Source organism: Diabrotica virgifera, chromosome 6 (assembly GCF_917563875.1).
Source record: "Diabrotica virgifera virgifera chromosome 6, PGI_DIABVI_V3a".
In the NCBI taxonomy this organism is placed as follows: Eukaryota; Metazoa; Arthropoda; class Insecta; order Coleoptera; family Chrysomelidae; genus Diabrotica; species Diabrotica virgifera.
Genome location: NC_065448.1, coordinates 225546355 through 225567861, shown reverse-complemented (window position 1 = coordinate 225567861; position 21507 = coordinate 225546355). Strand labels below are relative to the sequence as shown.

Here is a 21507-nt window from a genome sequence, read left to right as displayed (position 1 = left end):
TATCTTATTGACTTCAACTTAAATTCTGTGAAAGTGTCATTACTGTCACAATAGTTATATTATAAAAAAGCAAAGTACCAACACCATTTTTCTCTTTTATGTTGTGCATTTAATACAGTATTTGATTAAAAAGTTTGTTGATAGGACTGTCGAAGTCTTATCTATGTCTGGAAAATTATTGATACTCCGTTCTGCGCTCTAACTTACACTCGAATGTTGAGAGGGTTGCTTTCACCAATTCCACTAGTGGATATGGAATTCTAGTGTGGGATATGGAATGTGTGGGATATGGAATTCTACGGTGGCATCGATTGCTTTGTATAGTGCGTTTCTATCTACACTGCCATGGGTAGGTACATCTAAAATTCACAAAAAAATAGTTAGTAGGTATCAATTCCATACTCATATGATTTTTCAAAAGCTTGTCTTGGACGGAATATTTGACGGATAGTTGATTTTTCTTTGCGAAATTCACATTGGTATTTACCATTTTACCTATTATGTTTTCACAACATATTGATACGTTTAGGAGGGTAATTCCTCTGTAGCTAGAAATTGTTAGATTTTATTGTGAATACGTACATTTATGCCTACGTTCCCGTCTTCTGGTATAGCTTTACCTGCTTCCAAATCAGTTCTACTAGCCTAGGTACTTCTATAACAGGTCAAATTTTTTACGCCATGATTTAAAAGCTCAGAGGGAATGCCATCAGCTCCAGGAGCTTCGTCTTCTTTAAATCTTTGTATTGCTTTGATGACTTCTTCCTCTATTGGGATGTTATCTTTCTTTCATCTTCCATGATTTCGAGCTGGATTTCTACTTCCTTCAACCTCAAATTTTTAGTCTCTGCTCAAATTTTTCTGTTCCCTCTTTCCAGTGTCTGGTCCTGATCACCAATGATCTCTCCTATCTGTTCTTAACTATTGATAACCTAGGTTTCAATTCTCTTCTCTTCTGGTTAACCTTCTTGTAGAATATTCGTGTTTCTATTTGCGTGTTATACTTCTCTTATTTAACTTGGTTTTCTATGTGCTCCTTCGTCTTTCTCTTCAGTATTCGTTTGTTGTCTCGTCTCAGCTCCCTATACCCTTCTTCTACTTGTCTCGTTCTTCGTCCTTGGAGCCTTGTATATGCTTGATTTTTTCTTTGTGTAGCTTGTCAACATTCCTCTAAGTATTTGCCTGCCATATATAGCCCTAGTTGATCACCACTATCAGCCGATGGAATCAATTTTTAATGTAATAATAGCAGTGAGAAACTAGTAGATTCCAGAACAAGTAAAACTGGAAGAAGCTAAAGGAAGTCTTCATCTCGACTAAAGCGGAGACCACTGAACGAGTAATAGATCTTGGTTAGTTTCAATAACATAAACACATACTTTTGAAACTCATTTAATATTTACTATTATTATAAACGATTACATTGAATGCGTAAGTAAAAATTGGTTAGAAGAAAACTCTGCACACGATTTACAACAAATTCTCTTATATCCTCCAATCTTACAATATCTGCTTAGCAAGGCGAAAGAACAATATTCGGACTCGTCCTTGGTGCATTTTTGCCTTCTTCTCCCTCTACACAAAGGATTTGTGAATCGGGTATGATAGCCAAAACAAGATCTTCGTTGTGGCGTTGGTGAGTCTCCGCAGGTGAAGAAAGTTTCGTCCTCGGGTGGAAGACAGTGGGATGATCTCGTTTGGAAGCCTGGACCACATGTTGAAGAACACTGAAACATAACAGATGTTTTACCTTTTGTAAATACCTTTTTTGAAATGGTCTTGAAACTATTCACCGGTTTATTACAGAAATATAATTGGGAAAATATTGAAGTCAAAATAAATGGGGAGTTTGTGAACTTGAGGTTTGTAGAAGACATAGTATTTATTGCAGACGAGGCAGATCATACATGCCAACTTTTAGAGCTCTTGTAGACGGGTTGGCCTTAACTTTTCCAAAACACAATAGGTACATGAACTTTGTACTGGCCAAAACATTTCAACTGATGGCACGCAAATTAAAAAAGTGTGTACTATCAAACAACAGAGTGGAAAAAGGGAATATGACTAACTCTCTCTCCTGTCTTTTTCCCATTACTGAGGATCGTGATTTCTTCCAATATTCCTAACAATGTTTCTCCATTGGTCTCTATCTTCAGCTGCTCTAAGAGCTTCGCAGAATGAGTTTCCAGCTGAATGCTTTATTTGGTCAGACCATCTAGTTGGTGATCGTTATCTTGATCTTCTCCCCGGAACGTTTCCAGAAACAATTAGTCTCTCCAAACTGTCGTCATCTCTGCGAACCACGTGACCAAAGAATTGCAGAATTCGTTGCAGACATATTGTGGACAGCCTTTTTTTAATATTGAGTTGGTTTAGAATGGAAACGTTTGTCCTATGAGCTGTCCAAGGTATGCGCAGCATTCTTCTCCAGCACCACATCTCAAAGGTATCAATTTTTTGGCGCTCGCATGCGCGAAGAGTCCCAAGTCTCTGCTCCGTATAGAAATATTGAGAATACAAGGGTATTCACCAGTCTCATCTTGATATTTTAAGAGAGATCTGCCTTTTCAAAGTTTAGTTAGGCGACTCATCGCATTTTTTGCCATACCAATACTTCTCCGAACTTCTGCTTCACAGTTACCATCATTAGTTATACTAAACCCGAGATACACAAAGGTGTTTACTATCTGGTATTCCTGTAATATGTTAGTCAGTTGAATAGTGTCAATTCTGTCGACCACCATTATTTTTATCTAAGCTTTATTGATCTTCAGACCAACTTTATTGCTTTCGTACTCAACTCTTCGCAGAAGATCAAATATTTCTTGCTCATTTGCTGCTATAAGTGTAGTGTCATCAGCAAATTTTAAATTGGAGATTTTTCTACCAGCTACTGTTACTCCACCAGCCCATTCTTCTAAAACCATCCTCATGACATGTTCACCATAAATGTTAAATAAGTCAGGTGATAACACGCATCCTTGTCTAACACCTCTCTCGGTCTTGAATTGGTTTGAGAACTTCTGAACTAGTCGTACTGTCGCTATATTAGACTGGTACTGATTTTTAATAAGTGTCACCAGGTGAATTGGTGCGTCCATTTCTATTAAAATTGACCACAGATATGACTAAACTAACGGGTATATTACGAAAAACTGAGGGAAGTCTTTAGATCAGAGATACCCATGTGCTTGAAGAGAAAGGTCTTTGATCAGTATGACATATTGTGTTAGTCAAAGATATCAAGATATCAAGTCAAAAGTAATCAAGATATCAGGTACACAGAGAGCAGTGGAGAGGTCAATGTTAAATACATCCCTCAGAGACAGAGTTTCGATTCAAATTGTTAGATAAAAACTGGTGTTACGGACGAAGGTAAAAGAATTACAACGCTGAAATGGAACTGGGCGAGACACGTTACCAGATTCCAAGATAGAAGATGGACCAAGAAAATTTATGAATGGAGACCTAGACATGATGCTTATCGTAACTGAGGAATCGACAGTCGAACGTTCTTAGGCGGTGCGCGGTGGCTCATTTATTTCCATGTATAGCAAAATCTGCCGATTGCTATTAGCCGAGCCGATCGTTCTATGCCGATTCATTGCGTGGCCTGCTTTACGTGTATTACGTAAGAATAAATTTAAACCATACAAAATTAACTTATTGCAAGAATTAATTGAAGATGACTTCGATCGTAGATTACAGATTACTGAGGTAATAATGGATAAAATTGAAAATGAAGAAAATTTCGTTAACAGAATATGTTTTTCCGATGAAGCAATCATTACACTGTGTGGAAGTGTAAATCGGCACAATCTAAGGTACTGGAGTGACGTAAATCCACACTGGATGCGTGAAGACCATACTCAAAGACCACAAAAAATAAATGCATGGTCAGGTATAGTAGGTACTCAGTTAATTGGGCCACTTTTTATCGAAGGAAATTTAACGTCAGATAGTTACGAAATGTTACTTAGAAATGAAATTGTACCTACACTGAGAAACTTGTTTGGGGCCAATTTTAATCAGATATGGTTTCAGCAAGATGGAGCTCCAACTCATTTTGGTGTAAATGTTCGGCGTTATTTAGATGAGATATTTCCCGGACGATGGATTGGTAGACGAGGTAGAATTGAATGTCCTCCACGTTTACCTAATTTTAATCCTAAAGATTATTTTTATTGGGGATACTTGAAATATTCAGTTTACAAAACTAAACCAGCAAGTCTTGCAGAGCTAAGTCAACGAATTATCGATGAATTTCGAATAATTTCTAGACAATCATGGAGAAATGTGGTAGACGCATTCTACCATCGGTTAGGGTACTGTCAACTTACAAATGTAGCACATTTTGAACACTTGATAAAGTAACCATTATGTTAAAAAATGTTGTAATCTATCAATTGTTAGATACGTTTTAATGTAGTTGAAAGTAGTTGCTATTAAAAAATTTATTGAGACAATTAGGCGTTGCCAGACTTCTGTTTTATGTATTTAAGACCTTCCAGACTACATCAAATCATAAGTGTTACATATGGTTGAACTTGTGTCGAATATAAGATTCCAATAATGACTGAATATACAGGGTAATGAATTTGAAAAACCAAAATTACTAATAATATAAGAGAAACGGCAAATCTGACAACATTGCAAATATCAAATATGGAATTTTCGTATCCCAAAATAGGTGTACCTCAAATTTTGTACAATTATGACTAGCAATTTAGGAGATAATTGGCCGTTTCCAGAGTTTTGGGCCACTCTGTATAAGAAAAATTTCAAACCTATACTATGACCAAAAAGTAACCATAACATCAAAAGAAATAGAAATACAAAGAGGTGTTCGACAAGGGTGTATACTTTCACCAATATTATTTTATATATACTCGGGAGATATATTATCTAATGCAATGGATGAACAAAACGTAGGCCTTAGAATTAATGACTTGCTCATGAATAACCTGAGATACGTGAAGAATATGGACTATTGCTCAACATAAGTAAGGCGATATGATAATAACAAAGACAACTCAGGGCCTTCGTGAGATATTTGAATAGAATCAGCCTATTGAAAGAGTAAGATAATTCAAATACCTAGGTACAACCATTAATAAAAACAATGACAGCTCTCAAGAAATACGAATCAGAATCGAACAGGCCAGAAGCACATTTACAAGAATAAAGAGGCTTCTCTGCTGTCGGGATTTAAACTTTCAGTTAAAAATACGAATGCTGAGGTGCTATATGCTATTTATATGCTATGAGGTACGGAGTGAAAGCGTGGATACCGAAAAAAATTGACGTGAAGAGACTAAAAGCATTCTAGATGTGGATGTATTGAAGAGTACTGAAGATCTCAGGAGTAGAAAGAATAACCAATGTAGAGGTAATGAGATGGATGCATAAGGAAAGAGAAGTACAGGAGAAGAAAACTGAGATATATGGGACAAGTGATGATGGGAGATAAATATCTAATACTCCAGGTTATTATGCAAGGGAAAATCCAGGGAGAAAGATCCATATATAGGAAGGAGACTCATGGCTGAAGAACCTTAGGGAATGATTTGGATCTAGTAACTATGAACTATTTAGAGCCGCGATCTGATGATTACCAACCTTCGAAGCGGAGATGGCACCTAGAGAAGAAGAAGAAAAAATCTAAGTATAAAATTATAAATCTGTCCCAACTATACAGGTATACCCTGTATATCAGCATCATTGCTTCAAGCGAACATATGTTTAACAACCATCTAATTATTAAATGATTATTAGAATTAGGTTAACTAAAATTGAAATTGGATGCCTTGCGATCCGTCCATATTCCGCATAGTTGAGCAATAGCACCAATCTACCAAGTAATTATCGGTGATGATTGGATAATTCCATCTCCCTTTGATTGTTATTTTCCCGGACCTTGTGGTATTATCATTTACATTTTGAATGTATTTATTCAACGAATGTGTCGAGTATTTCTGTAGTTGACGGGCATTCTGTTGCAGAATTTAATGTGAATTGATGGATTAAATATTACTAATAGATATTATAACAGAGACGACAGAAGATAATTTTAATACGCAAGTGTTATTCTACCACAAAATATGAAATAATGCATTGATAGAAATTATTCTATTGTAGAAAATTAGTCCATTGCATTGAGACATTATTTATTAGTAAGTATTACGATGTAGCCCGATCAAAGAACAATCTGACCCCAAAAAAAATAAAGGAAGGATGAAAATTTTTGAATAGGTAACTTAAATTGTCTATTATTATATATCAAAAAGTTTAAAATTCTACATCCCCTCCATTTTACAAAAGTGGGGGGGAATACCCCCCTCTCGAAGGTGAAAAATATACATTCAAAATAAGTCCGGAATTGGATAAAATGACCAATTCTAAGCAACTTTTGTTCTATAGAGTTTTTTCCCTAAGTCAATACTTTTCGAGTTATTTGCAAGTGAATATGTTTATTTTTAACAGAAAAAAACATGCTTTTGAACAGTTTTTCGGAGATAACTCAAAAAGTAAGTATTTCAGCGAAAAAAATATTCTTAGCAAAAATATAGCTTATAAAAAACTGAAAAAAAAGTGTATGCTTGAGGTCTGTAGATACAGTAGAAGCAGAGTTGTAGCTAATGAAAAGTAGGTTCTTCTTCATTAAATTCCAAATCGAATATTTCAATGTGAAATAACCAAAAAACGAAGTACTTTTCGAGGAAAATTCATTTCAACTTTTTTAAAGTGTTTAAAAAAAGGTTTATTTTTGTTTTTTAAAAGAACTTGTAACATTAAAAGTAAGTGAGTTACGCTCAGATACGCTCAGAGAGATAAAAATACTCTGTTACGCTGATGACACCGAGTTAGTAGCAGAGTGCGAAGACGACCTACAAAGATTATTGCAGGAGTTCAACATTAACGCAAAATAAATGAATATGAAAATATCAGTCCAAAAAACAAAAAGCTTAGTAATTGCCAAAGAACCAATAAGATGCAAATTGGAGTTAGACAATCAAATTATACAACAAGTAATGACTTTCAAATATCTGGGAATTAATCTATCAGTCGACAACAATATCGAAGAAGAGGTAAAAGACCAAATAATTAAAGCCAGTAGAACGGCCGGATGCCTTAACGACACAATTTGGAAAAACAAACACTTAAGATTGGAAACAAAGGCCCGAATATATAAGTCAGTTATTAGGCCAGTTATGACTTACACGGCCGAAACAAGACCAGATACAAGCAAAACACGAAGACATCTGGAAACCAACGAAATGAAGATCTTAAGAAGGATTGCTGGAAAAGGACTACAGAATAGGGTAAGAAGTGAGGAAATCAGACGCATATGTGGAGTAGACAATATAAATACCTGGGTAAAGAACAGAAAAGAAGAGTGGAATGAGCACATAAGCAGGATGTCTGAATCAAGGATAGTAAGAATAGCCAGGGACAAGTCACCGTTAGGCAGGAGAAGTATAGGACGCCCAAGGAAAAGATGGAATGACAACTTAGGGGCAGAATGAAAGGCACCGTTGAAGAAAAACAGGCAGTACTGCCTATATAAAAAAGAAGAAGAGTTACGCTCAAAATATTGTTGGTCCCTTTTATTTTTTGGTGAAAAAATCGCGAAAATCACCCCCTAATTAGCATAACAAATAAATTTTATCATTACCACTTCACAAGTTACTTTGCTTATGTATTATTTATATGATCTGTAAGTTTCATCGGTTCAAAGTGCTTATTTTTGAAAAAGCTGTAGTTAAAATGGCTTGAACGAGTAACTAATCACGAGTTTAGGCAAATTTTGAACAGCCATAGCATAACCAATTTTTGTCTAACAAGAAAACAAAAAAGTAAAAATATTCAGGAAAGCAAAACGTACATTTTATTACTCTTTAAGATTTTTGGTATTACTAATAATGTTTAAGTTAATTCTATGAACAATTCCATTTTTTTCAAAATTAAAAAAAATGTTTGATTTTAAAATCAATTTTTTTCAAAAATGAGCACTTTAAACCAATGTAACTTTAAAGAGATAATATAAACAATACATTAGCAAAATAACTTGTGAAGCGGTAACGATTAATTTTATTTGGGAAGCTAATTAGAGAGTGATTTTCGCGATTTTTGTACCAAAAAATAAAAGGGATTAACAATATTTTGAGCGTAACTCACTTATTTTTAATGTTAAAAGTTTTTTTAAAAAACAAAAATAAACTTTTTTTAAACACTTTAAAAAAGTTGTAATCAATTTTCCCCGAAAATTGCTCCGTTTTTTGGTTATTTCACATTGAAATATTCCATTTTCAATTTGACGAAGAAGAACCTACTTTTCATTAGCTACAACTCTGCTTCTGCTGGGTCTGAAGACCTCACGCATACACCGTTTTTTTTTCTTCAATTTTTTATAAGCTATATTTTTACTAAGAATATTTTTTTCGCTAGAATACTTACTTTTTGAGTTATCTGCGGAAAACCGTACAAAACATGTTTTTTTTTTGTTAAAAATGAACATATTCACTCACAAATAACTCGAAAAGTATTGACTTAGTGAAAAAACTCTATAGAACAAAAGTTGCTTAGAATTAGTCATTTTATCCAATTCCGGGCCTATTTTAAACGTATATTTTTTCACTCCCGAGAAAATATTTTTCACCCCGAATTTCCCAATTTTTGTAAAATGGAGGGGATGTAGAATTGTAAACTTTTTGTTTTATAATAATAGACAATTTCAACTATCTATTCCCAAATTTTCATCCTTCCTTCATTTTTTTGGAGGTTTTCGTAAAATTTTGTGTTCTCTTATCGTGCTAATGATAGAAACTTTTGGACCATGAGAAATACTATTTCATTTTAAAATGGTAGGTACAGGAAGAACAAAGAAACAGACAGTGTGGTGGTTCGAATAAATAAAAAAGCAAGTAAACATGAAGAAAAATGCAGGAACCACTATTTGAAAGATATACAAAACGAAAAGTACGATACTTATAAAAAGGGAAAAAACATTTTTTCATTTATTTCACTTTACCAAAAATTTAAATATTTCTTTGAAGCGGAATGGCTACATTACAGCAAAGGAATCGGAAATATCCCAATCATAATCACGAGTCCTAGACTTCGAAAACATCATAAGAAAAGCCATAAACAGCATTATCGAAAAGGAACATACCAGCAACAGTGGTATGTCTTGGATATATCAGCCGAAAGTTAGGGAAACTAATTAGGGAGACGAATAGAACAAAGTAAAAAACTAGAAAAACAAGAGCCCAAGCAGATAAGACAACAGAGTAAACAGACTAAAAAAACGCCAGCAAGAAATGGGACAACCATGTAAAGCAACAAGAAGAAAGCAGCAGAAACATGGGTCGTGTGTAGAAATTACAGAAGGTTTTAAGAAATGACATGAAACCAATACCACCTCTACATACGGCATGGTATATACCATCAAAGAAAATGGTCTAAATCTTGAGAACCACCCTAGAAGGACAGTATTTCATGAACTGCCACCAAGAAGAAGCATCTGACTTTGAAAAGGAAGTTGAAGAATACTACTGCAACTACAGAAGAAGCTGAAGTAGAAGATCCACCACTGAAACACCACTAAACACATTCTGGTTGATGATCTGTTTATATTAACCCAGAGGTTAATAATTGCGAGGATCTCGAGGTTCAGAGAAGTTTAAAATCTCTATTTAGTCTGATCTGTCTTAACGTTTTATGAGTTCATTGCCACAATTTATGGTCTAAAGACCTTAGTGGTCACACTTACCTGTGTCCAATTTCCGAAGGTCCAATAGGAAAAGCATGGTTTTCGGTTACAGGATCTCAGAATTTGTGGTTTGTTTTCTCCACCGCATCTGTTTGGATTGGCCATATATCTCCAAGGAGTAGTTACGTTGCCTTGTAAATCTGCAAGAACCGATTGTGATAAGCAGTAAATTTCTCGGTGTTGCACCCCAAGAGTTCCGCATGACGTTGTGCAAGGTTCCCAAGGACCTGGAATCCAGGTGAAACTGCAGCTGAAATGTGAAGATTTGGTATTTGTTAGTTTCTATGTATAACTGAAGTTATCTATGTATAACCGTTTGTATAACTTCAGTTATGTTATTACATGTTATTCTTTGTATAACTTTCAAGTCATCTGTATAACAGAAAATAAAATGGAATTATATCACTCCATAGAAAAGGCGGTTTTTAGAAAAGGCTATGGAACAAACGATCACCTATTGGTAATAAAAATCTTATGTAAAAATGAAAAATATACTGAATATAATAAATCACTAATATGTGTGGCTCAAAAGGTGATAGAGCGTGTTATGTTGGATATTTCACTGCTAGACATGATCCCAAACCGCCAGCTACGGTGAAGATCGGGAGTGGCTGATGCTGTAGAGAAAATAGCAACACTGAAGTGGAACTGAGCAGGTCATGTGGCTCAAATGAAAGATAACAGATGTAAACGTAGATACTGGAATGAAGACCAAGATATTATACCTACCGAACCAGAGGTCGTCCACCAACACGTTGGACTGACGACCTAAAACGTTGCTATAGGAATTGGATGCAAAAGACACAAGATCGGAATAAATGGAAAATTATGAGTAAGATCTAGGTACGTTCAGCAGTGGACAAGCGAATATTGAATGACGATTATATAATTTTAGTAAAAATCCAGTTAAAGAATCTCTTTGAAATTAAAAAAATATACACTTACCTAAATGTATTACACTTTTCAAAATCCAACTTGGGTCTTTGCCAAAGAGAACAGAATGTCCTCTTTACAATTTTATTAATATTATTGTCAAAGCAAGCTGCCGTTCTTTGTCTTCTACCGCCACCACAGCTTGCTGAACAAGGACCCCAACCCCCTAGAACCCAAACGTAACGAGATGAGGGCAGCAATTGGTCCTTGTGGATAGAATACTCGGTTGAATAAGAAATGTTCATACCTAAACGAAGTTCATATTTGGTAACCATCATCTGAAAAACATAAATAACATAATACAATATTATTTTGATGACTTATATTCTACAACACTGAAGGTGGAAATGTTCAGGTCACTTGACTCGACGGACAGATAACAGAAGTTCCACTAGGAAGAATTTCCTGTAGCTGGCTGTATACCATTAATTACAAGTAAAATTTAATAAAAAATTTTGGTCTTGGTAAAAGGTATATTATTTTAAAAAGCCCTATAGGGCTACAAACATCGAACAGAACGTTTTCGCTCTAAAAAGAGCATCATCAGTGTTGCAAGAACATGGTGAGCCAACCAAAAAATACGAAGGTCAAAGCCTTTCAAAAATGGACTAAAAGTCACATCAAAATGCTAACATAGCAAATTCCAAAGGATGGATATAATCCCTAAGGATATGGCCCTAGGATAACATATGACTCCCACACGTTGTAAGTGGGTCAAAGGTAACAAATTAGGTCATTATGTTACAAGAGCTGACAGGCAACTAACCTGTTACAGGCAACAGGCAACAAGTTAGTTGCCTGTCAGCTCTTGTAACATAATGACCTAATTTGTTACCTTTGACCCACTTACAACGTGTGGGAGTCATATGTTATCCTAGGGCCATATCCTTAGGGATTATATCCATCCTTTGGAATTTGCTATGTTAGCATTTTGATGTGACTTTTAGTCCATTTTTGAAAGGCTTTGACCTTCGTATTTTTTGGTTGGCTCACCATGTTCTTGCAACACTGATGATGCTCTTTTTAGAGCGAAAACGTTCTGTTCGATGTTTGTAGCCCTATAGGGCTTTTTAAAATAATATACCTTTTACCAAGACCAAAATTTTTTATTAAATTTTACAGATAACAGAAGGACAAATCGAATAATGGAATGGAGACCAATAGATGATGCCTTCTGGAACAGAGGTCGTCAATCAACACAATGGACTGACGATCTAAGACATTACCATAGGAATTGGATGCAAGAGGCATAATATCGAAACAGATGGAAAATTATGAAGAAGATCTATGTGCAGCAGTGGACAAGCGAAGATTAAATGATGTGATTATACAAAATATATTCCTGGCTAGTATGTGGCCATATACTTGACCAAGAACATTAGCAAATGCTATCACACAACATACGCAAAGTTGTGTGATAGCTTGGTCTTATGCAAAGCTAGAATTATAGCTTTTAAATTCACGAGAAGAAGAGAACCGAACTATATAATAAAATTTAATATAAAATCCTCGGAAACGAGAACACTTAAATTCTTCACCAAAGACAAATGGAAGAAACTAAATCCCGGAATTTTATAACAGAAATACATAGCATAGTAGTGCCGCAGAGGCAATAGGACACAGAAGAATCAACACAAGCAGACCAAAAACCAATAAACTGTAGTTCACATATAAAGTCAACATAGCAGCTGAGGAAAAGTTAGATGCCTATGCTCACAAAGTTTGAAGAAGAAGCTAGAGAATATGGCCTGACTATAAATCAAGAAAACAAAAAATATATGAAAATGCGAAGGGAAAATGCAGAAGAAAATAACTAGGTCACTATAAAGGTGAATGAGAGAGAATATGAATTTAAGAAGGTAACAGAATTTTGAGTATCTTGGAGTAACAGTTACAAATAAACGAGGTGAAGAGAGATAAATGGATAAACGGTTGTTGAAAGGTAACAAAGCAGTATAATCATTATGCACTGTTGAAGGCAAAAAACGTGTCCGTGTCCAAGGCAGACAAAATTCGAACTTATGAAATAATAGTGAGACCAGAGGTGTTGAGTGCATGTAAAACTTGGATAATGAATCAGAAAAAAGGAAAAAGTTAGAGATTTGGAAGATACCACCTACCAGATGGACCGACGACATTAAAAGAATAGCGACAAATTGGATTGCAGCTGAGCAGGACAGAGAAGGGTGGACACATCTTGAGGAGGCCCATGTCCGACAGTGGACAAAGTTGGCTGTGTGATGATGATGATGAAGGCAAAAAACGTGTCCAAGGCAGCCGAGATATGAACTCATCAAATAATAGTGATACCAGAGGTGTTGTATGCATGTATGCATGTGAAACTTTGACAATGAACCAGAAAAAAGAAAAAGGCTAGAGATTTTGAGGAGAGAAAAAACCTTGAGAAAAGTTTTTGGTGGTATAGTGGAAGCTAACGGGAAATGGCGCAGAAAATCACAGAGTTAGTTGGTTGGGACTTGTTTTACGAATGCCAACGAAAATAAACACCCTGAGAGACTGAGAGAGATTTGCAGTCGGGAGAACAAGGAAAGAAAAGAAGAGATAGAGACCACGAAGGGAGTGGTTTAATGCAATCTGGGCAGATATAGAAGAAATAGAAACAAGGAACTGGAGAGGAACAAGTGAAGGACCAGAAAAAGTGGAAGACTCTAGTCAAGACTATCTAAGGCAAGGACATCTATGACCTGTAGTGCTGTTCTTCCATTCTCAGAAACCACACTTGAATCTTGACACACAAAAGTATTACGTGATCAATTTAGAACTTATAGAACATCTCACGAAACTTACCAAAACAACCATTTCAACACGAAGAGGTCCTTGCGTCCAAACTGAATACCTATTGTTCACCCTTTTATAATGAAACCTTACCCCTTCAAAAATTCTGTAGCGTACGACAGCATCGGGAACGACTACTGAATAACTTTTCTTTTTTCTGTTTTTGAGAATTAAGGCCATCACTGGATTATCTGAGTGGTATTTCGTTATGTTCAGTTCTATTTTCACATTCCGGCCTCTTTCTGGCAAAACTGATATTCTGCTGGATTCTAAAACACAATACACTTTTATTACCGTGGCTTATGTCGAGCTCTTCTTTATTTATTAAAAAAAAGACACAGGCTCAGTGACGCGTCTTTTTCAAGAACACGTATTCAATTACAGTATACACGTCGGAAAACTGTATAAATTATTGAAAAATATAAGTTTTTAGAAAACTCCAGCTTCGACTTCGCAGTTATTGAAGCTATCAGATTCATTATTAGTGCAGTCACTGAAGGTGGATATGAGCTATTACCTCCGATTTCGTTGAACCCAGGGACGTAACTAAGGGGGGGCACGCGGGGCATGTGCCCCGGGCTCAAGTTGTTGGGGGCGCCAACACGGCCACAGATTTTTCTAATAAAAATTGTTGAAAATATTTTTAATGTGAGGTGTGTTGCAAAAGAAAATCATTATATTTATTATTTTTATTTGATTTAAGTCTAAGAAAATTCAAAGTGAAATGATGAATGCTCTCTGACTATTTACGAATCATGTTTACGGTCCGGATAAACTTGTACGGAACGAGTATGGGCATGCACACTGTGTTATCTGTGGAATGAGTCACTCGGACGGCGCGGCGTCAGAACGAGCCATTACGAGGCTCCCATGAAAACCTGGATTTCAGTGACCCTAGATGCGGTAGCTTTTTGAACACTATTGAACTAGTATCTCATTACCATGCACCTCTGAAAGAGCACATTCTTCGCCATAAAAAAGGCCAAGTCAGTTACTTTTCGCCGCTCATCCAGAATGAAATTTTAGACATTATTGCAGGAAAAGTTAGAGAACACATATTTTGTGACATCAAGGCTTCAAAATACTTTTCAATTATGTTTGACTGTAAGTACTTCCAACGTAAGTCATTTGGAGCAAATGTCTCAAGTCCTTCGTTATGTGAAAATCACCGAACAGGGTCCGGAGGTAGTGGAGAGTTTTATTGATTTTGTAACAGTTAGTGAAAAAACTGGATTGGGTCTTTCGCAAGAAATTTCAGAGAAAATCAAAAAAGATGGCTTAGATTTGAAGAACTGCCGGGGCCAGTGCTATGGCAAAGGTTCGAATATGGCTGGCAAATACAAAGGCGTCCAATCTAGGATTCTTGCCGAAAACAACCTGGCTTATTTTGTGCCTTGCGCGGCTAATTCTTTAAATTTAGGAGGTGCAAATGCTGCTAGTATGTCAGGGGAGGTACAGTCATACTTTGGAACTCTTAACTGCTTGTACAATTTTTTTGCTTCCTCCACCAATAGATGGGAGGTTTTATTAAAACATGTCCCTCTTTCTCTAAAACTACAAAGTAACACCAGATGGTCGACTAAGAGGGAAGCTGTACAAGTTATATACAAGCATCTAGGTAAAATTATAAATGCTTTAAATGACCTCAGAACCATCCTAACTACCTCAGATGAAACAAAAACTGAAGCAACTAATCTTTTGAAAAATGTCAAGCAGTTTGAGTTTATATAGTTCTCTCCTGTTTTTGGTACAAGCAATTGACCCGCATTGACATTGTGAACAAACTCCTACAAGTGGAGAATATCACCATAGATAGATCGGCCAAACACATCAGTCGATTGATCTCTGAACTAGACTCGGAAAGGGCAAACTATTCAAACGCTGCAATGAAAGAAGCCAAAGAAATGGCAACAAATCTTGGCCTTGATCCTCATTTCAAAGTAGTTCGAAAGAGAAGAAAAAAGCGCATGTTTGATGAGAATGCCGAAGATGAAGCACCTGAATTCTCAGAAGAGAAAAAATTTCAACAGCAGCTATTAGAAATCGTCGATCGCATTCTTTGTGAACTTAGAGAAAGATTCAACTCTATTCAAAATGTAAATCATTTGTTTGGTTTTCTCAAAGGAGCTAGCTTTGGAACAATGAGTGGGGATGACCTAAAGGCTAAAGCAATCGAATTAGCCTCCACATATAAAGAAGGCTTGGCCAAAGACGAATTGGCAACCGAAGTGGAAAGTTTCAAATACCATGGTTTGGATTTGGTACCAAATATCCAAACAGCCAATTCGATTGATCTTCTGAAATTTTTGTGTGTGAACAAAATGGAGGATGTATATGTATATCCAAACATAATGACTGCCTTACGAATCTTCTCGACAATTCCGGTTTCAGTGGCTTCGAATGAAAGAAGTTTTAGCAAACTTAAAATAATAAAAAATTATTTACGGAATTTGACAGGGCAACAGAGGCTGACAAACCTAGGGATTATTTCCATTGAGCACCAGGTAGCCTCAAAACTATGCTTCAGTGAGATTGTCAGTACATTTGCTGCAAGAAAAGCCCGAAAAGTTAAATTCTAAGGACAATTAAATGTTTAAATCAATATTTCAGTTAAATTTTTTATAATTTTATCTAATACTTGATCTACTTGTACATAATTTACTATCTTAAGGTTTTAGTATAAATGACGTTGTTTTGAAATAAACTATTTGTTTTTGAAAATACGTATTCTGTTATTTACCAAATATAATTAGGCCTATATACTTTCAACTTGAGGTTGAGTATTTTAAAATCAAGATAGTATTAATGTAGCGTGACGATGGACACACCACACATTTTAAGAGGAGTTATAAGGAATTAGTTTCAGTCCAATTGGTGGGGGGGCGCCAAAATAGGTGTTTGCCCCGGGTGCTGAATAACCTAGTTACGTCCCTGGTTGAACCTCCATAGATTTGCATGAAAATTGGTGAGTGATTAGAGGATATCTCAAGGAACAAAGGTGTCATGGTGTTAACCTGCGCTTTTACCCTGGGGTGGATGCCACCCCTCCTCGGGGGTGAAATTTATTTTATTAAAAATAACCCCACAATTCGATAGAGGGACAAATTACAAGCACAATTTGTTATATAAAGTTATTAAAATAAATCAAAACTTTTTGAGTTATTAAAGATCCAAGATTTTAATTTTTCGTGAGAAAAATGTATGTTTTTAACCGATTTTTCATAAATAAGTCAAAAACTATAAGTTTTTACAAAAGGTTATTATTATCAAAATTGAGGCTAATAAAAAATCAAATAAACTCCTTACTAGAAAAACCTTTCAATGTTAATTAAAAGTGAGTTATGGGTAATTGAATGTATATTTCTTTCGTCGAGTACCCAAATCTAAGTATTCAAGCTTAAATACCGGGAAAATGATGCATTTTTTAACATAAACTTATTAAACATTTGTCAAAGTTCTTAGAAATATCTATCAAATAAGTCCTCGAACAAGTTGATAGCATTCAAATGTATGCACCAAAAATTTTACAAAATTTATCTTTTAAAAATTTTTCCAAAAATATTATTTTTTTTTGTAAATAACTCCGTAAACCTTTAAGATATTTCATCTAAATATAATATAATAAATTCAGATAGGTTCATCTAAAAACTAATTGAAAGTTGATTCCAAGAGCTATTAAAAAACGTGAAAGTTAGTCTTTTAAACCTCTCACTTTTTTAAAAATAAAAGGTTAAATCGCCCCGGTTACGTGGTTCTCGCTGCAAACTTGAAATTTTAAACGTTTCTATCTCGGTTATTTTTTACTCTACGGAAATAGTAAAACGAGTAAAGTATTTGGAACAGAAAAAACTACAATTTAGTTATATATCATTTTTTACGTATATTGAGTATTTTTGGAGTTATTTAAAAAAAATGAAAAGTACTTTATTTTAAAAATTCTGATTTTTTTAAATTATATCTTTTTTTCTTCAAAAATATGCATTCTAAAGCGGTCAAAATTGTTGAAATCATTAACTATGTTAACCTAAAGAAATTCTTGTGAGGATTACTACAAATTTTAATTTTTGTGGAAATGGCGTATGTTTTATTTTTCACTTTTTCCTAAAAAAATCGAAAGGGTTCTCTTACTTTCATCATAACTTGCTTAATTTTGATGCCATTAACTTCTACTGGAGCTCATTTGATAGATATTTCGAAGTACGTTGAGAAGTGCTAACAAGTATATTCTATGAAATGCATCGTTTTCCCGTTATGTAAGCTTGAATACTTAGATTTGAGTACTTGTCGAAAAAAATATACATTCAAATACCCGTAACTCACTTTAAAATAACATTAGTTTAGTTCTTTAAGAAGGGAGTGTATTCCATTTTTTATTATCTTTAATGTTGGTAATAATAACTTTTTAAAAAAAGCTTATAGTTTTTGAGTAATACGTGAAAAACAGCTTGAAAACATGCATTTTTTTTAAGAAAAAATAAAATCTTTGATATTTAATAACTCAAAAAGTATTGATTCATGTTAATAACTTTATATAACAAATTTTGCTTAGAAGTTGTCCCTCTATCGATTTCTGGTATTATTTTTAATAAAAAAAATTTCACTCCCGAGAAGGGGCGGCATTCACCCTCAGGGTAAAAGCGCAAGTTGGCATTATGTCACCTTTGTTTCTTGAAGTACCTTCTAACTACTCACCAATTTTCATGAAAATCTATGAAGGTTCAACGACATCGGAGATGAAAACCTTCAGTGACTCCACTATATATGATAATTATTATAAAATAGGTGTATCTCTAATTTCCATATAAATCAAATAAAAATAATACAGTTCACTTTACCGAGGAGGGATTAACTAAAAATGTATAATAATATTTTCTTTGATTTTAATCCCATATATTTCAATATCTTTGAACTAACTTTGACGCTCCTAGGAGCTTTTCCAGTCTTTATCTTCCCTATTGCTTTCTTTAGTTCTTCTTCCTTCATAGATTATATACATCTGTTTACTCCAGGTTTTCTTCTGTTTCGCAGAAATACGCTGTTTTCATTTTTCTTTGCTTTTCCTTGCTCTCCGTTTAACAGTTGTTCGAAATGTTCACTCTAGCTTTCCATTATATCCTTGTCATCAATTAGATAATATTGGTCTGTTTTTGGTCTTTATTTGTTGTAGTTTTATTTCTTTGATGTCTAGAAGGTTTTTCAGTGTTCTTTCCACACTTTTTTACTGTTTTCTACAAATTTTTCTCCGAACTTACCCCAGTTTTTATTTTTTTTATATTGACTACTTCTTTAAATTTCATTCTCTGTAATTTGTGTCTTTCATTTTTTGGTTGCGTTTTTACTTGTTCCGCAATTTTTTTTACCAAGGCTCAAGGCCTATAATGAAAAGAAGCAGAAGAAGAAGAATAAAAAGTAAATAGTAGGCCTCGTAAACTGCAATAAAAAAATCCAAATTAAGGGGATGGGCACGAACTTTGGGCTTTAATGCTATTTAAATGGGATTCATTTTTTTCGAATCCTGAGAAAACTAATAAGTATTTTTGAAAAATTTAAACGCAGAATGAAAGATTACGTTATTACCGAGGGCCGAAAGTCCCTGAAAACTTCTATAATGTTTATTTTAATAAGTTACAGGGGTGAAAAACTAAGAGAAAATTTAGTTTGATTTTTAATTTCAAATAGCACAAATATTTCAAATATTCAAAATAAACTTTTTATTCATTCTAAGGGACTTTCGGTCCTCGGTAATAAAGTAATCTTTCATATAGTAGTCCTGTCGCCAGGGGGGGTACAACGGCCTCCTGTATTCAGATGGACTTACCCAAGTTTTTTTATGTATTTTGACCTGTAGAACACGAATTTTTTGGGTAACAGTTGATCCGGATGTCGATAAGATTGTTATAAACCAAGAAGTTGAGGAATCACATAACAGCGATTTCTCGCAAAACAAAACATTTTTTTGTATTTTTTGGGCCATTCTAACCAAAAAATGTTCCTACAAATTTTTTCGTAGGATGCATAGTTTTCGAGATAAACGCGGTTAAACTTTCAAAAAATCGAAAAATTGGAATTTTTGAACCCGAAAAACTTTTGATTAAAAAATAAAATAGCAATTCTGCTTACCGCATTTGAAAGTTCAAGTCAAATTATATCGGTTTTAATTATTTATATTGCTAAAAATGTAGTATTTTATTGTTAAAACAAAGCTATAAATACCTAGTGCTTGAGTGATGTTTCAATGATTTCTCATTTAAAATCGAACGAGTCCGTAGAGGAGGTAAAAGTGCAAGCGGGGCTATTTCTAAGTAGCATGCATTAAAACGAATGTATTAGGCACGGGAAACACTATGTGTTCATAGCTTTTTTTAACAATCAAAAAATAAATTTTTAGCAATGCAAATATTCAAAACAGATATAATTTGACTTAAACTTTTAAAGGCGGTAAGAAGAATTGCTATTTTATTTTTTATTCAAACGTTATTCGGGTTGAAAAATTGCAATTTTTCGATTTTTTAAAAGTTCAACCGCGTTTATTCCGAAAACTATGCATCCTACGAAAAAACTTGTAGGAACATTTTTTGGTTAGAGTGACCCAAAAAATACAAAAAAATGTTTTGTTTTGCGAGAAATCGCTGTTATGTAATTCCTCAACTTCTTTGTTTATAACAACCTTATCGACATCCGGATCAACTGTTACCCAAAAAATTCGTGTTCTACGGGTCAAAATACATAAAAAAAACTTGGGTAAGTCCATCTGAATTAAGAAGGCCGTTATACCCCCCCTGGCGACAGGACTATAGGGACTTTCGGCCCTCGGTAATAAAGTAATCTTTCATTCTGCGTTTAAATTTTTTTGAAAATACTTAATAGTTTGCTCACGATTCGAAAAAAATGATTACCTTTAAAATACATTGAAAATTTTGAAAGGCGTCAAAATGTTCCTTTCCTCTTATAGTATGGTATAGTTAGACCCAAACCCAGACATCCAAAGTGAAAGTTATCCTCCAACACCAAATTGTTCTATATGGTCCACATAATGTTCAGAAAAAAGTCACACAAGTAAATTAGCAGTTTTTTTAAGTTTTTCGTCAATATTTCTAAAACTATGCTTTTGCGTAAGGAATGTTTTATAGAAAAATGTTCTACATAAAATTTAAAACAAAAAAGGTTCTATACATAATTGTTATAAAATCAACGGTTCCAGAGTTACGGAGGGTGAAAAGTGGAGGTTTTCGATACTTTTTATATTTACCGATTTCTCCCCCCTCTCCCCCCCAAACCCGACGCTCAAAATGGTGTGACTTTTTTCTGAACATTACGTGGACCATATACCTAGAACAATTTGGTGTTGGAGGATAACTTTTACTTTGGATGTCTGGGTTTTTGGTACAGTTATATCATAAATATTGCCCAAAAAATATAAAAAGTATCGAAAACCTCGACTTATCACCGTCCGTAACTCTGGAACCGTTGATTTTATAACAATTACACTGGGGAACAATTTGAAACTTAATTTCTGTTGAGTTAGATTTCTTAGCTGTTTTCTATAGAATTAGGCATGCTGATTTCAAAACTGTTTTTAGTTTTCTTCTATCACGTCACGTTCTTTTTCTATGGGGGTGGGGCGCCTGGTGGGAGTAATGACGCTCTGATAACTGCAATTTTTCTAGACTTGCCTGTTAAATTCAGTTATGTCTGTTATATTGTGGTGAAACGTTGTGTTTCGGTTAGCAGTATTTAGTATTTTGTTACTGAAGTGTATAGAACTGCTTAGTGTGTTTGAACTGAAACGTTTCCTCATGGTTACCTCTGCTCCTATACGTCGTAAGTGCGAAAACAGCCCCGATTCGTTTTGTTATATATGTGGCAGTTTTACCATTCCCAGTCAAAGGACAAACATTAGTACATTTGTCAGACAAGCATATTTAGCCTATTTTAAAGTGAAACTTGGTGATCAAGATAAAGTATGGGCACCTCATAAAGTGCATTTCCGGGTTTACGGATGTGGA

General features: G+C 34.7%; 1 protein-coding gene across 2 annotated transcripts in view; it reads right to left on the bottom strand.

Moving 5' to 3' along the window:
• Positions 1-1376: 1376 nt before the first annotated feature.
• LOC126887291 (A disintegrin and metalloproteinase with thrombospondin motifs 2-like) overlaps positions 1377-21507 on the bottom strand; it is a 168748-nt gene continuing 148617 nt past the window's right edge. The window contains exons 13-16 of one of the 2 annotated variants that reach the window (XM_050654700.1): positions 13595-13770; positions 10718-10983; positions 9773-10022; positions 1377-1727 (exon numbers count right to left, since the gene is read on the bottom strand). In XM_050654700.1, the coding sequence (XP_050510657.1) occupies positions 1419-1727; positions 9773-10022; positions 10718-10983; positions 13595-13770 (1001 nt within the window). In that variant the 3' untranslated portion in view covers positions 1377-1418. Of the gene's footprint in view, positions 1728-9772; positions 10023-10717; positions 10984-13513; positions 13771-21507 lie in introns of both variants that reach the window. The other variant, XM_050654699.1, reaches the window with a different exon arrangement.